At 42.5% G+C, this 17,514-nt stretch overlaps 2 protein-coding genes across 13 annotated transcripts in view; both read left to right on the forward strand.

The window, feature by feature from the left end:
- Positions 1-17,514, forward strand: part of LOC143521674 (uncharacterized) — a 74,311-nt gene that overhangs the window by 15,804 nt on the left and 40,993 nt on the right. For all 12 annotated transcript variants that reach the window (XR_013132814.1, XM_077014874.1, XM_077014863.1 and 9 more), the window contains exons 14-16: positions 454-2,412; positions 2,506-2,662; positions 3,146-3,724. Coding sequence is in view for 11 of the 12 variants with exons in the window: in XM_077014874.1 (XP_076870989.1) it covers positions 454-2,412; positions 2,506-2,662; positions 3,146-3,724 (2,695 nt within the window). In the remaining variant the exon portion in view is untranslated. The remainder of the gene's footprint in view (positions 1-453; positions 2,413-2,505; positions 2,663-3,145; positions 3,725-17,514) is intronic.
- LOC143521749 (uncharacterized) overlaps positions 7,685-17,514 on the forward strand; it is a 33,828-nt gene continuing 23,998 nt past the window's right edge. Inside the window, exon 1 of the mRNA XM_077015050.1 lies at positions 7,685-7,762. The gene's annotated coding sequence lies outside the window, so the exon portion shown is untranslated. The remainder of the gene's footprint in view (positions 7,763-17,514) is intronic.

The following is a 17,514-nucleotide window of genomic DNA, read 5'->3' on the forward strand; positions in this document are numbered from 1 at the left end:
TTTTGGTTAAGTTTCCATTTATTGCTCAATGTCATTGTGTTTATATAAAGTCTTAATATAGGCTATGTCATTTATATTTAATGCAGTGTATTTTGGAACAAAATGCATCACATTTCTAATGTAGTGTGTTGTTATTATTAAAAAGGTTGTTGTTATTATTAAAAAGGTTGAATCTTGATGCATCAAGAAGAATGTATCACAGATGTTCACAACATACCCAATACTGATTACAATCAATACAATACAAATACATTCAGATGGGCTAAGTTAGCACTATTGATGTATACTTAAAATTTAAGATTAAAAAGTACATTGATTAGTTAATTGTGTATTCTTAGATCCTACACTCTACACAGTTAGATAATTCTACAGTGTTGTGATATTCAACATAATGTTTTGCTCATTATTCAGATACATTAATATTGTTTGATATTGGCCTCTTTATATTTTCAGATGTCTTTCTGTGGGATGAAGTCACTCTGTCCTCTATGAGACGGTCTTTCCCTCGACCCCACACAGATGTGAGGATTTTAGAGGGAGACTCCCTGCGGGAGAGACTCAGAGCTCTGGACCTGACCCCTCCTCTAAGAGCCAGTGTTGTAGCAGGACTGGTGGAGGTGTCTGGAGCTGCTGCCTTTCTGAATCACCCCACTCAGTCCCAGCTGCAGGACAGAGTCACTCTGCACTACAGAACCTCCACCAAACTGGACATGCTCAGTCACACACTGCTGCAGAGTGCAGCTCCTCTCTCACCGACCAATCAGAACACAGCTACACATGTGGTCGTGGCTGTGCTCTATGGAGCCCAGGCGTTTTTTGTCTTTGATAATGACAGTGAGAACAGTGAAGGAAATACAGAATTACAATCTACCATCACAAAGATGATCACTTGCTCCTCTACTACCGAACTTCTGTCCAGTCTCAGTGAAAGTGAACAATCAAGCTGTTTGCTGTATGACTGTTCTATCTACATTGATGGAGAGCATGTGAAAAACCCTGTGAACTTTGACACAGCATTAAACCTGTTTAACTCTTTTCAGAAGTTGTTAGGGCCACAGGGTCAGTCAGCAGTCCCTCTGAAAGTCTGGCTCTACCCTCTGAAGAATCTGGACCAAAAATCTCCCTGTGTAAATAGGGACATCAGTGAAAACTCACTGTTCAACTCGGTGGCTGTTCTGGAACATTTTGAAAGGACAGTCAGGACTGCACAGGATATGATGTCCAGTTACTCCAATTTTAGTGTTATTACATGGTTTTCAGCCTTGAGCGAAGATCTTTGTCTGTTTTCTTCTCTTCTACAGCAGTACAGGTCAGTATTTCGGCGAGCACTGGCCTCCTGCATTAAGATCATCCGAGAGAGAGGACAGGAAGGAGAGGAGAGTTTGAAAAACCTTCTGAGAACAAATGATCAATCACCATTCAGTTCACAGAACATCCAGCAGTGGCTCCAAAACAAAGAAGCTGAAGTGAAGGCTTTGAATGAATGTAGAAATAATAACATCACCATTGTGAAGTCACAGAAAGAGATGAAGCATGTAATTCAAGATTCCCAGACAGACAGAGTCTTGTGTTTCACTCTCACCTCACTAGAGAGTGTTGATCCTTTTCTCTCGGCTTTGAGACAGCAGATTGATTTACAGACAATGAGCAAACAAGATACACAACTACAATCAAGACTTCCTGATACCAGTGAGAAAATCCTCTCTGACCTTCATGCATTTCTGACTAAAAAAGAAACAGAGAAGAATGTCCAGCAAATTAAATTCATCACTGCATCAATCCCTGAGCCCCATTCTCAGGGTTCTTCTATACGTCTTTACCAATCGGGCTGTTTGATTAGTCCCAATGTAAAACTTGCCGTAGAACCAGAACTGCCAGAAATAATCACAGTGAAACAGACGAGTGTGACTCTGAAACTACAAAGAGGCAGAAAGAGAGTGGAGTACAGAGCTTTGAGCTGCAGAGGAGTGAACACAAATGATCCCAAATGGACTGAAAATGTCACCTGTTCTACTGAAGATGAATGTGACATTATGGATCTCACACCTGAGACTCTGTATCAGCTCAGATATGCTGTACTGGACAGCAACAGCATGAGTGAATACAGCAGAATCATAGAGTTCCAGACACTTCGTAGATCCAGACCTGGACAGCCTACAGTTGTCAAACAGACTCAGAAGTCTCTGACTGTTTCCTGGAGGAAGGCTGATGGAGACGCCCCTGTGCTCCACTACATGGTGGAGTATATGGAGGCTGGTCTGGAGGACTGGCAGTCCATTCTAACAGAGGGACCTGAGTGTGAATGCACCATAACTCCACCCTACAGCACCTGCTACAGAGTCAGAGTCTCTGCTGTCTATGGGGAGGGAGACACCAGCAGACCCAGTGAGGAAATGGAGATCCCCGTAGACAGTGAGTTTAACCTCTGGTAATAGATAATGATGATAATGATAAATGCACAACTTTAGTCTTTAAAACTGCGAATATTTCTATACCACATTCCAGAATGGTGCATAAACCTCTCAGAGAGAAAGGCCTCCCTCTTCCTAGAAGTGCTGAAACTCCACACAGTGAAGAAACCAGTAGAGCTGAGAGGCTGGTCAGATGAAGAGAGTGAAGTGAGGAGTTTCCTTCAGTGTCTGCCCTACATCTCCCAGCTCAGGTAAATATTTGCACTAAATAATCCAGAATATTGAATAATGACCATTTTTTTCTTAATGTGTACTTGCCTGCCCACAAAAAAATCATAATTGACACCATATTAAATGTTATTCCAGTGCTGATAGATGAATATGGTGTAATGAAGGGATGTGACCCCTGTATATGTACACAGAGAGAAACTTGAACATCCCAGAAGTCCTTAACAATGCAGAGAAAGTAAAGGATCTTCGATTGAAGTGTTTTCTAATATTTACTAAAATGTGGCATGATGAATGTGATTCTATGAGATGGTCGTTAACTGAATGTCCTTATTCATATGTGACTGCATAGAATTCAAGTTTTGAAAATGGCCATCATCCTACTATACAATACTTAAATTATTATTCATGCATGGATTTCTGTCTTTTATATATTGTGATGTAATAAGATCATGTGGAGTTTATGACTGAATGTCCCATTGACCTTCTGTGTGTTGTTTTTATAGTTTTGGTCTCACTGTCTCCTCTGACATCATCATCAAGTTTCTTGTGCATCTCCTTCATGAAGCAACAGACTGTGAGAAAGAGAGAGGAGAGAAAACACTGGAGCTTTTATCATCAGTGTGCAGACATGAAACCTTCCCTTATAAAACTAACACTGAACAGAGAGTGTTCTTAATGAATCTGTGTCTGCACGCAGCTCTACATCAAATAAACACAGTTAAGACCACTACAGACACACTGATTTGGCCATTGTTGAAGACACCTGAAAAACACACAACCTTCCCTGTAGATGAAGATGATGATTGGACTAATGATCAGTGTGATTTCCTGCTGGATCTGTACTCACATGTGAAGGACTATGAGACTCAAACAGGCAGGAGTGTCCTTCCAGCATTACAGCCAGTTTACCAGTCAGCTCCTGTAGTCTGGTACATAGACCTCTCAGAGAGAAAGACCTCCCTCTTCCTAGAAGTGCTGAAACTCCACACAGTGAAGAAACCAGTAGAGCTGAGAGGCTGGTCAGATGAAGAGAGTGAAGTGAGGAGTTTCCTTCAGTGTCTGCCCTACATCTCCCAGCTCAGGTAAACATTTGCACTACTTCTTCTTCTTTCGGCTATTCCCGTTTAGGGGTCGCCACAGCGGATCAAACTCCTCCATCTGACCCTGTCCTGAGTGTCCTCCACTGACACACCAGCCACTCTCATATACTCTACCACTGCATCCATAAACCTCCTCTTAGGTCTACCTCTCCTCCTCTTGCCTGGAAGTTCCATCCTCAAGACCCTCCTACCAATATACGTCTCCTCCCTCCTCTGTACATGTCCAAACCATCTCAATCTCGCTTCTCTAACTTTATCTCCAAAACATGCTACATGTGCTGATCCTCTAATAAACTCATTTCTGATCCTATCCTTCCTCGTCACTCCAAATGTGTATCTCAACATCTTCATCTCAGACACCTCCATCTCCCTCACCTGTCTCTTTGTCAGAGGCACTGTCTCCAGTCCATATACCATAGCAGGTCTCACTACTGTCCTATAGATCTTTCCTTTCATTCTAGCAGACACCCTTCTATCACAGACCAATCCAGACACTTTATGCCATCCACACCACCCTGCCTGCACTCTCTTCTTTACCTCTCTTTCACTTCCTCCATTACTCTGTACCCTCGACCCTAAGTAGGTAAACTCGTCAACCTTCACCAAATCAACTCCTTGTAACTGGACCTGTCCACCGTCTGCTCTCTCATTCACACACATGTACTCTGTTTTACTCCTGCTCACTTTCATTCTCCTGCTCTCCAAAGCATATCTCCATCTTTCCAAGCTCACCTCCACCTGCTCCCTACTCTCACTACAGATCACAATGTCATCAGCAAACATCATAGTCCAAGGGGACTCCTGCCTAACCTGCCTAACCTCGTCCGTCAGTCTGTCCATGACAATTGTGAACAGGAAGGGACTCAGGGCTGATCCCTGATGTAGTCCTACCCCCACTTTAAACCTGTCTGTCATTCCTACCGCACATCTCACTGCTGTCACACTGTTCTCATACATATCCTGCACTACCCTCATATACTTTTCTGCTACTCCTGACTTCCTCATACAATACCACAGCTCCTGTCTCGGTACTCTATCATAAGCTTTCTCTAAGTCAACAAACACACAATGTAACTCCTTCTGTCCTTCCCTATACTTCTCTATTAACACTCTCAAAGTAAACATAGCATCTGTGGTGCACTTAGCTGGCATGAAACCATACTGCTGCTCACAAATCTCTACCTCTCCTCTAAGCCTAGTTTCCACTACTCTTTCCCAGATTTTCACGCTGTGACTGATCAACTTTATTCCCCTGTAATTACTACAGCTCTGAACGTTGCCCTTATTCTTGAATATCTGCACCATTATGCTTCATCTCCACTCCTCAGGCATCTTCTGACCTTCCAAGATTCTGTTAAATAACCCAGTCAAAAACTCCACTGCTGTCTCTCCCAAACATTTCCATGCCTCCACTGGAATATCATCAGGTCCAACTGCCTTACCACACTTCATTCTCTGAATTGCAGCCCTTCCTCCTTACTCACGTGGGGCACTTCCTGATTCACAACCTCTACCTCTTCTAACCTTCTTTCCCTTTCATTCTCTAGATTCATTAGTTCCTGAAAAATACTCTTTCTACCTTCCAAAGCCACTCTCCTCACCAGACAACACATTTCCATCTTTATCCTTTATCATCCTAACTTGCTGCACATCCTGCCCTTCACAGTTTCTCTGTTTGGCCAATCTGTACAGATCCTTTTCCCCTTCCTTAGTGTCCAACTTCTCATACAGCTTGCTATATGCCTTCTCTTTAGCTTCTGCCACTGCTCTCTTTGCCTTACGACACATCTCCTTGTACCTCTGTCTACTTTCTTCATCTCTCTGAAAAATCCCAATTCTTTTTAGCCATCCGCTTTCCTCTCAAACTTTCCTGAACTTCCTCATTCCACCACCACGACTCCTTGTCTATCTTCCTCTTTCCTGAGGTCACACCACGTACCTTCCTAGCCACATCCCTCACTGCATTTAATAATAATAATAATAACATTTTATTTGTAACGCGCCTTTCTGGACACCCAAGGACACTGTACAACACAAGAAAAATAATATACAATTAAAAATACAGATAAATATGCATAAAGATACAGAATAACATTAAAATCTATAAATCTTATCCATATGCTAATTTAAAAAGATGAGTTTTAAGTCCTGTTTTAAAAATATCTATAGATACACAAGCCCACATTTCATCAGGGAGCCCATTCCACAGCATTGGACCAGCAACACAGAATGCTCTTTTCCCCGTGGAACTTAACTTAAAGGGCAGAACCACAAGCAAGTGTTGGCTTGAAGATCTAAGTGTACGCATCAGGAGTATGGCTGGAGTAACCTACTTAAGTAGGAAGGAGCAAGGCCATGCAGGGATTTAAAAACCAACATGAGCAGTTTGTACTGGATGCAATACTGCACTGGAAGCCAATGAAGGTGACACAGAACCGGAGTAATATGCTCCCAAGATCTTTTATGGGTAAGCACCCTCGCAGCTGAATTCTGCACATACTGCAGCTTGCTCAAGGCCCGCGCAGGGAGGCCATACAACAGAGCATTGGAATAATCCAGTCGGCATGTGACAAACGCATGAATCAAGGTCTCAGCAGTAGCAAAAGATAGGAAAGGGCGAATCCTAGAAATACTCCTAAGATGGAAGAAGGCTGCCCTACATGTATTTTTGATGTGTGACTCAAAGGATAACGTAGAGTCAAACGTGACTCCGAGATTTCTTACCTCAGCAGAGGTAGAAACAACAAAACCCGGAATACTAACAGTAGTGTCACCAAGTCTCCTAACTGTAGTAGGAGAAGCAATTATGATGGCCTCAGACTTTCTATTGTTTAAACTCAGGAAGTTCTCCATCATCCATGCCTTAACGTCCGTTAAGCAGCCCAACAAGGCAAGAGGAGGCAAGCTATGGGCAGGTTTGGTGTAGATATAAATCTGCACATCATCAGCATAGCAGTGAAACTGCAGCCCATGCTGCCTAATGATGTCCCCAAGAGGAAGCAGGTACAAAATGAAAAGCAGAGGTCCAAGGACTGAGCCCTGGGGGACTCCATGTAACACGGGACAAATGTCGGATTTAAAACCTCCAATAGAAACAAACTTCTGCCTGTCAGAGAGATAAGAAGTGAACCATGCTAACGCAGTCCCAGTTATGTCAATTATATTTTTAAGCCGAGATAGCAATAGGCTATGGCACACTGTGTCAAATGCTGCAGTCAGGTCCAGTAAAATAAGCAAACTAAGCAGTCCCTGGTCAGCCGCCATCAACAAATCATTCACCACCCTGACAAGAGCAGTTTTAGTACTGTGATTTCTCCTAAAACCAGACTGAAAGACTTCAAACAGATCACAGGATTCAATATGTTCCTTTAACTGCACAGCTACTGTTCCAGCAGTTTAGTGAGAAATGGGAGATTCGAATTGGGCCTATAGTTATTGAAATTCTCGGGATCTAAGCCAGGCCTCTTGAGAACTGGAGTGATGGCTGCCAGCTTCAAACATGCCGGAACCATTCCTGAGCTAAGTGAAGCATTAATAACCATAGTACAGGGGTTCTTAACCCTTTTCACTGTGCGACCCCCTTTTAGGCTCCAGTAAATTTCGCGACACTCGAGTGCTTCGTCTGCAAATGGCGTAGCAACTTGGAGGGCCTGAGACTTTCCTTGGCTAGCACTTCACCACAAACAAGACACCAGGGTTGCCAACTCTCACACATTGAGCGTGAGACACACGCATTTGACTGTCTTCACACGCTCACACGCCACACATCCGATTTCTCACACTGAAAAAAAAAATCTAGTTTATTTACCTCAATGAGTTACTAGTTCGCTCTGGCACCAACCACTGGCGATCAATTGATTGCGATATAATACTTAATTTGTGTCCATTTTGTACCCGCCCGGTAACAATTTACACTCGCCACCCCCCCCCTTCCAGGTTCAAATCTCACTCAAAGTGATCGTGAAAAGTTGGCAACCCTGAACACACTGCGGTCGTGCATCCTCTCCTTCGCTTGTCTGGGTAAATCCATATTCCAAGTACTTTTCATCATATTTTCTCACTTTCTTCATTTTTTTCTGTTCTGAAGTTCCTGGAAGTGGGCGTTTTGCATCCCCACTTTCAGTTCCACGTTCTAAAAAACGCTCCATGTTAATCCAGCTTGGACGAGCGGAGCACAACGTGCATGCGTGACCATGAATCAAGACTGAAAATGAGGCAGTTTGATTCAATAAACTTTACTGAATCAAACTGCCTCATTCTGAGTCTTGATTCAGGTTCGCGCATGCACATTGTGGCTCCGCTTGTCCAGGCTGAGTAAAGAACAACAAAGTTTAGCTCCAAACCTGATTCGTCGCACATTTAACTCAGAAAACACCTTAATTTGTGTCACATTCGCGACCCCCCTGGAAGTACGTCGCGACCCCCCTGGGTTAAGAACCCCTGCCATAGTAATAAGAGGACAGACAGACGGAGAACAGGCTTTCACCCATTGTGTTGGCATGGGATCCAGTTGACATGTCGTTGCCCTAGAGGTCATAACAAGCTTTGTAACAAACTGCTGATCTACAGCATCAAAAGCAGTAAAATAACTGCTACCGGACTGCGAAAATGGTCGAGATGTGTCCAACACATTCACAGTAGACTGAAACTGTGAGTATACTGTGTCTATTTTATGATTGAAAAAATCCATAAAACGAGAACAAAGTTCAAGCGACGGAGTTAAAGGAAAACTCTTCACAGGGCCCAGTATCCTATTGACAGCTTGAAACAGAGCTCTGGGATTACCATGAGCACTATGAATAACATTAGTATAATATAGTGTTTTAGCTTCCTGCAGTTTTTCCTTGTAAAGCAGGACATGATCCCTGTAAGCACAAGCATGCACAGTCAGGCCAGTTTTTTTTAAAAGTCGCTCAAGCTGTCGGCCAGCAGCTTTCAGCTTGCGCAGCTCAGCAGCATACCAGGGAGCAGGCTGAGAGAAAGATACAGAGCGAGTTCTGAGAGGTGCCAGGTGATTCAAAATAACTGATACAGTTTCATCATAGTGAGCCACTAGCAGATCCGGATTTAAACAATCAGGTATAGTCCTCTGTCTGAACATCTCCATAACAGCCAGTGGACTAACATTTTTGAGGTTCCGAAATGTAATCTGGCGTGATTGCCCACACAACAGACAATGTCCAAGGTGTGGCCTTTCTTGTGTGTAGGAAAATTGACATGCTGAGAAATATCAAAACTCTGAGCACATTTAGGAATTCTTTGGCAAACATACAGGTATCCGAATCAATATGAATATTAAAATCACCAAGCAGCAACAAATCAGAGTAAGCAGAGATAAGTGAAGAGATTAGCTCAGAAAACTCAGCCAAAAAACCTAAGTTAGCTTAGGAGGACGATATCAATCAATCAAATTTTATTTATATAGTGCTTTTTACAACAGTTGTTGTCATAAAGCAGCTTTACAAGTGCCGAGTCCTAGCCTCCAGTGAGCAAGCCAAGGGCGACAGTGGCAAGGGAAAACTCCCTAGTTTTTTTGCATGAGGAAGAAACCTTGAGAGGAACCAAGACTCAGGGGGGGAACCCATCCTCCTCTGGCCGACACCGGTTACCATAACAACAATTTAGACAGATATATATAAGCACAATTAGTACAGGTCTAGCAGCAGAGACTAACATAGCCAAACACTCAAAAAATGTCATGTTTGAGATTGAGACAGATTTAATTTTGAGGTTAGATCTGTAAACTACTGCAAGTCCTCCACCACGACCAAACACGGTTTATCCATGTATTGGTAATGTGCAGGCAAGGCCTGATTGAGAGCATAATACTCATTAGGCTGCTGCCAGGTTTCGGTAAGACAAAGCAGATCAATGTCATGTTCCAGAATAACATCTGCAATGAATGATGCCTTGTTATTTAAAGAACGAACGTTGAACAGAGCACATTTAAGATTAAGATCTGCGCTCAGCACCGGAACAGTTGTTGATATGTAGCGTAGGTTCCGTTTGTTAATTTGGTTGTTTAACCCAGCCACCGCATATGATACCTTCCGGCATCGCGAGGCCCACATCAGAGGAATATTGTTGGGGAGCTGACTAAAATTGTAAGACTAACCACGACCCCGATGACAGTATTTAGGTTGTCACAAAATGCCAAGGTGTCGATGCATCAGTAGCGGAGCAGGAATCTTATACTGAGCTTTTCGAAGTGCAAAAAGGTCACTGAAGGAGTACTTTATCATCCCCGTCGCCATGATGGGACCACAATGGTAGCCGCAGCCGTCACAGCCCAACAGACACAATAATACTCCCACAATAATCCACATAGCCCGGAAGAAGCGTAGGCCCTTACTCAAGTCTCATCCCAGGTATCCAGAACACCACCACCATTACCCAGTACCTGCCTCACCTCATCCTGGTAACACCTTGCAATCACTAACCTCTTTCAGGTTTTGTCTCCTACAGAGGATATAGTCGACCTGTGTGCATCTTCCCCCACTCTTATACATTACCCTGTGCATACATTAACTCTGCAACTGATAATTGTAGATAGATAATTGTATTGATATTCTTTTCATAACCAAAACCTGACAACAAGCTGCAAATGTATATTCTTTAAATCAGTCTACCCACTTTAGGTGGTTAGAGGTGGTTGTCTAGCAGTGATCTTTAATAGCAGTGATCTTTGATGTTACGGAAGTGAGCATTACATCTGTTATGCCCCCCCCCTTCTTTTTGTTCTAAAACTCCCTTTCCACTACCAATCTAGGCCACAGGAGGAACAGCAACATGAAACATGGTGAATGTATAAAATGGAAGCCAATATTCGGACACCACTGATCAAATGCCAATAAAAACTTTTATTCAATGACTAACACTTATATGATCAGTAACATAACTGGGCAAGAGCGGCACTCAAGAAAAGAACCAAACAAAACCAGTAAGAAAACTCTCCTGACATACCTCTAACCCCCTAACAGAAAAAACCAAAAATCTCCTAAATGAACTTGCCTACAAAATAAGGAAAACAAACATACATAAGTAGTGCCCGCCCACTTACCTAACCTAACTAACCTAACCTGTTAGTGAAACCTAACAATGTGTCTCTAACAATGTTGTACAATGTACAGGGCGCCCCATCTTACCTGCCCAGTTTACTTGCATTATATCAATGTGATATCATAACCCCAAACAGGTGTTACAGGGATAAGGCCCAAGAGCAGCTCTCCCTCTCACAGGCCGGCGGTAGTCTCTTAAGGCCGAAGCTCCGCCTCCGGTATTCCTCCAACAGTACTCCCATTGGGCAGTTGGTCCGTCTCCAGGTGTTGACAAGAATCCAATCTGGTTAAATAATGAGAAACCTGAAGGCTTCTCAAGGAGCCGTAAAACATCTCCTACTTTGAATGTATCGCTGTTAAAATATCAGGCTCAATTACTGTGACATTAGTTTACCTGGACCCAACCTGTCATTGCTGCCCATGCTGTCAGAATTACAAACTCTCTTACAAACTCAAAAAAAAATAAAATAAACAAAACAATCCAAACAACCAGGGTCTCTCTGAAAGGTTAGCTTGCGAGCTTGGAGAGTATCAGTGAAACACGAGCACAAAGTTTCTGTAGAGTGACTGAACACTCTACTTTATTCACATTCTCTCAGCCCTTAAATACATGAGGATTCCAAAATGCACAGTCATGCACACACACAAAATCTTGCTTGCGCAAACATGTTGTTTAGCCTAGATAAATGTTCCAGGGTTGCCAACTTTTGATGTTCGCTTAGAGTGAGATTTTATAAGTTGTTGAGCGGGGGTGGGGGGTGACGAACGTAAGTTGTTGAGCTTTGGGGGGGGGGGGGGGGGGGGGGGGGTGGCAAACATATCTATCGATCACCGGTGGTTGGCGCCAGAGCGAACTAGTAACTCATTGAATCATATATGTGGATCAGAGGTAAACAAACTGGATTTTTTTTTTCCGGCGTGAGATATCGGAAGTGTGGCGTGAGAGCGTGTGAAAACGGTCAAATGCGTGTGTCTCACGCTCAATGCGTGAGAGTTGGCAACCCTGTGAGGGTGAGCAAGGAGACCACCCTGGCCCTATCTAGAGACAGTGTTTGCGTTTGCTGGAGTGAAGGTAAATTCCTATAGGATGAAGTGCCATCTCTGCCTCCCTAAAGAGGGTGAAATATTGGCCTTCAAAAATTCATCTTCGAACTTACATCCATGTAAGTTATAAATATAACGTACAGAAGACACACCAGCTTTAGCTGTCGGTAAGCGCTAGTTAGGTTAGATATCTTCGCTAACTAACCTAATTATGTTCATGATGTGCTGCAGTATTCACTTAACATTAGCTGGCAATCAAAGGTGATGTCACGCTGAGTTGTGTTTTTAGCAACAGTAAGCCGTGTCTCTTTTCATGCTGACTAATCATGTGCACTTTTTTATAGGGTAAGGGCATTTATTGAGGGTAAACGCAGGGCAGTAGGCTCACCCTAAGAATCCGACGGATGGATTTTACGTCCAAAATACACCTCGTTTTCTCAGATAAATTAAGGCGAACTTGTACTTCTGCGTCTAACCTACGACGTAGCGGGACATGGGTTATCTGTTTTTTGTGTACGAAGTGTTGAGCCCAGTTTTTTAAGTTGCTACTTGTATTTGTAGTCTTTGACATCTTTGATTTGTAAGTGATGTATAAAAACAATTGATAATCAAACTTTGATGGCTTTCTTTAATTAATTCAAAACACAGTACTTGTACTTTTTACTTTCAGTACTTGAGTAATAAATTTTAGAATAAACTACTTGCAATACTTAAGTACAAAAAATGCTGAATACTTCTGTACTTCTACTTAAGTAAAGAACACTTCAACTTCTACTCAAGTCAATTTTTTGTACTTGTACTTTTACTCAAGTATGGGTCTCTAATACTTTATACAACACTGCTAGTGACATATATGCCAACAGAATAACACACAGAGAAATAAGCAAATTATTAGACTAACCAAGCAAACTATTACACTAACCAAGAAACAAAACTAAAACAATATTTTGCCTTTACGTTTCCGCTAGAAGCGCCGCTCCTCATTTATATACTTATACCTAGAAGCGCGGAGGGCCGGTCATCTACTAGCGCTGTGTTGTTTTCACCTTACTTACTTACTTACTTACTTACTACCTACTTAAAGTGTGCCTCGGGTACTGACACATAATTAACACTAGATGGCGTTTTGCACAAAAGGAAGAATGAGCTGCCCAAACAAAATATTCATAATGGTGACATTTGCACACAATATGTTAATACGTCAATATGTGACTAATGTGACTTTTAGTAGCTGCCCTGTTGTCAGTTTTGTTTAGTTTCATATAGCATTTCTTGGTTTGTGTGTTAAAACACTGATACTTCAAGGTCAAGTAGTTTTATTGTCAATTCTGCATATGTACAGGACATACAGAGAATCGAAATTACGTTAGTCTACTTCCCAAATTTCAGCACAAAACAACACGAGAGTACACTGAAGTAAAAATAAAATTATAAATAATAACTGTACAGAGTAGATAGTACTGCAATACAAGTGTAGTGAAGTGGTAAAATGAGATAGGGGATTAAGAAGGAATGACCGTACCAGTGTAGCAACATGTATGATCAGTAGGGCAATATAATAGCTTATGGCTGGTAATTGACAAGTTTAGTGCAGTTCTTTAGGACACAGTGGTAGGGGGTATTAAGAGGGTTAGTAAATGCAATGTGAGCAGTAGTGCATGTATGAGATGTGTGGGTGCATAACAGTTCTTGTAAGTACTGTTAATAGGTTTCAGTACTATGTTGATCCGGATGCTGTATGAGTGTGTGCTGGGGTTAGGAGGGGGAGGGGGGGTAGAGTTGGGAGAGAGTTCAGCATCCTCACACCCTGGCGTATGTAGCTGTCCTTTAGTCGGGTGGTCCTAGCCCTGAGACTCCGCAGTCTCCTCCCTGATGGCAGCAGGCTGAAGAAGCTGTGTGGTGGGTGGGTTGGATCTCCTGCCAGGCGGAGGGCTTTCCGAGTGAGGCAGGAGCTGAATAAGTCCAGAAGGGAGGGGAGAGAGGTACCAACAATCTTCTCAGCTGCGCTCACGATGTGCTGGAGGGACCTGCGGCAGGATGCTGTACAGGCCCCATACCACACGGTGAGACAGCTGGTCAGGATGCTCTCGATGGCCCCACTGTAGAAGGTGCTCATGATGGGGGTTGGGGCACCGGCTCTTCTTAGTTTGCGGAGAAAGTAGAGCCGCTGATTAGCCTTCCTGGCTAATGATGCTGAGTTGGTGGTCCAGGAGAGGTCCTCTGTGACATACACACCCAGAAACTTGGTGCTGCTCACCCTCTCCACCACAGTATCGTTGATGAACAGGGGAGTGTGCTGTGTGCAAGTTCTCCTGAAGTCCACAACAATCTCCTTGGTCTTGTCGGTGTTCACAGAGAGATTGTTGTGTTTGCACTAGGAGGCCAGGCGGCTCACCTCGCTCCTGTAGTGTCTCATCATTGTCGCTGATGAGACCCACCTCCGTCGTGCCATCCGCAAACTTGATGAAGAGATTGGAGGGGTGCTCTGGTGTGCAGTCGTGGGTCAGGAGCGTGAACAGAAGGGGGCTCAGCACACATCCTTGTGGAGCCCCTGTGTTCAGTGTGATGCTGTTGGATGTGTTACTGCCAACTAGGGGTGTGCGATCTGACGATATAAAATCGTGAATGGCGAGGACGAGTGGAGAATCGCAGGCGATCTACCAAATTAGAGAAATCGTATAGATCGCATTTGCCAATCAGCGCAATGACTTTCTTTATGCTGGTTCCCGCCAATGCGGCAGACGTAGGGCGTAGGACTGACCAATCACAGCAAACTCTGCATCTTCCACACCTCCATGTTGTGTTTGTAAAAACTAAAAGTGGACAACGATGGCTGAAAGCCAAACCGAGCAGCCTCGGTGGTTTATACTTTCGCGAGTGACCGTAGCGTGTGACTCCGCACACCTTGCGCGAACCCACGCGAACGGCGGAAGCGTTCATACTTGCCGCGTCACATTCTTTGCAGTGTTGTCCGAAACAAGTAGTATAAAGAAACACCCCTCAAAAACAGGGGAAGGAACATTTACCTGACGAATTTTAAAGTTGCTTTGTGTTTCAGGTTTGAAAAGTGCTGGAATTTAGGCTAAGTACTTGAAAATGCTTGAAATTGTAACTACTTCGTTTCACAGTTCTCTTGTATTACGTTAACAAATACAAGCCTCTTATAATTCCATGGCGAAACGTGAGAATGTGAAGATGTTAGGATTGGGCATTTTGAAAATAAACAACCATTAAATAATGTGATTAAAATGCAAATGTTTTTGAATAATTTCAACTATATGTATAAATATTTAACTTAATTAAGTTTAACATGCTGGGAAATATTGTATATTTAGTGCAATAGTGCACTTTATCAGTGTTACATGTGTTGTTTACAATGTTTGCCAATTGAAAATTGCAATATCATTCATTAAAATCTGCTTAGAAAGAAAGCTTTGATACGCTCTACTACCTCTTGTGCACGACTTGGATTAATTCAGTTTAAGGTTTTATACAGGGCACACTTCTCTAAATCTAGGCTTTCTAAATTGTATCCAGAAGTGGAAGACCTGTGTGATAAATGCCATGGTTCCCCCTGTGACCTTGGCCACATGTTTTTTCTTTGTCCTGTACTAAAATGTTTTTGGACGGGTTATTAGGGTTCACACACGTAGTGTGGGAAACCTATTGTAATTGTCGGGTTTTTTAGGGTTCACACACACAGTGTGGGAAACCTATTGTTATTGTCGGGTTTTTTCTTTCTTTCTTTCTTTCTTTCTTATTATTATTTTTCTACTGATAAAACGCATACTGCAGCCTAGACCGTAAGGCCCAGGGAGACCAAACTTGGCAGGATGGTGTAGTCTCTTTGCGAGACCGTGCTAAAGCACAGAGACCCACATTGGCCTGATGGTGGCGCTATAGCGCACCATTTTGCGTTTTGGTCCATATCTCCCAAAGCGTAGGGCCTAGAAACAAAATTCCACTTCTGATGGATTCCTTGGCTCAAGCCAAACAAAAAAGCCTCAAGAACCATTAAGCTCCGCCTACTTAGATTTTTTGCTAATTTGCATAATATGCAAAACCTACTTTTTTATACTAGTCCCTGGTTTTTTATCGGATCACCACAACCTTGGTGTCAAAATATTCAGGAGAATCTCATTATCAAAGTTGCTTAAAAACATTTTGAGATTTGCATATAGTCTGGCTGTCACATGTCAACCAATAGCTCTGAGGCGTGGCCAAATTTACTTAAACAGCCATATCTCAGCAACGCTTTGACCGATCTTCATAAAATTTTAACAGTTGTTAGGGCACATGACTCCGAGGTGATAGGTCAAAGCTGGCCACGATTGTCCAATAGGGGGCGCTATAACATGGGAAAAACTGTTTCTCAGAAACCATTAGTCACATCAAGCCAAAACTTTACAGGCATCATCAGGGGCCCAAGTGATATCAAGACACACAATGATGACATCATCACTCAAAAAACATGGCCGCCATGAGCCAATTAATTTTTATTTGAAATAATTGGCCATTTGACAGACTTACCATTGGCCAAACAACATGAAACCTCACCACTGTGCATATCTCAGGACTATGTGTCATGCTGTGCAGTTTTAAAACATATGGCCACTAGGTGGCGCTATTTGTGAAAATCATGCATAACTCCTCCAAATTTTCACTTAGGAACATGCAACTTGTTTCATTTTATTCCTTGCAGTAGACCTGACAACTTTGCAATTACAAGTCCTATTAAAAAATGCATACTTTTGTCACATTCATCTATTGTTTGAAAATAGCTATTTACAAACTAGTCATAGGAATTTGATCCAATTATGGAAAAATTGCTATGAGCATAATTAGTAGACTCTGTAGGTAAAAACTGAGTAAAAAAATGTTGGATTTTTATTTTTCTGATTGGTCCATTTTCCCATTATATCATTGTGGCCATGCCATATATGACCTATATTGCTATAACTCATAAACCATGTATGCAATCAATTCCCAATTTGAAAGGCTTTTATATCCTGAAGTCCTTGTGAGGTATGCCAAGTTTGGTTCAAATTGGCCTGTCGGGGGCGCTACAGTACCCAAAAACCTAAGAAAACATAAAAACTCATGCTGCAATCTTGTTATGCAGAATACAGACAAGTAATTGGTCTTGTATGATCCAGATCAATAAGTTCTATAACATTGCAATTGCATCTTATAACAAAAAGTGCACTGCCTGACCAGAAATGAACCTTTTAATTCACCAAAATGTCATATTGCATTACTGAGATTAATGAGATATCAGTATGGTAGTACTTGGGCTCCATCTAGTGGCCAAACATCGGAACGGACTGAAAACTATTTCTCACATGAAATACCACACAAACACACACACAAAGCTGATCTCAGCATGTGATTTAGTTCTGTGATTTGAATCATTTTGCCAATACACATTATTTTGATCCTTTTGGGCCTTTAGTGCCCCAATTGAACATTTTTTTTGCACATTGATTTATTTGTGCATTTTTTCCACTCAAACAGCTTCTTTTGGGTCTAAAGGACCTATTGGGTCTATTGCCTATTGAAGCCAAGTGGCCTATTCGTGTGTGAACCCGCCAATTGCCGCTTGCGGCTATATTTCTTCTTATTAGGGTTCACACACGTAGTGTGGGAAACCTATTGTTATTGTTAGGATTT

The sequence above is a fragment of the Brachyhypopomus gauderio genome, chromosome 1 (genome assembly GCF_052324685.1).
Source record: "Brachyhypopomus gauderio isolate BG-103 chromosome 1, BGAUD_0.2, whole genome shotgun sequence".
In the NCBI taxonomy this organism is placed as follows: Eukaryota; Metazoa; Chordata; class Actinopteri; order Gymnotiformes; family Hypopomidae; genus Brachyhypopomus; species Brachyhypopomus gauderio.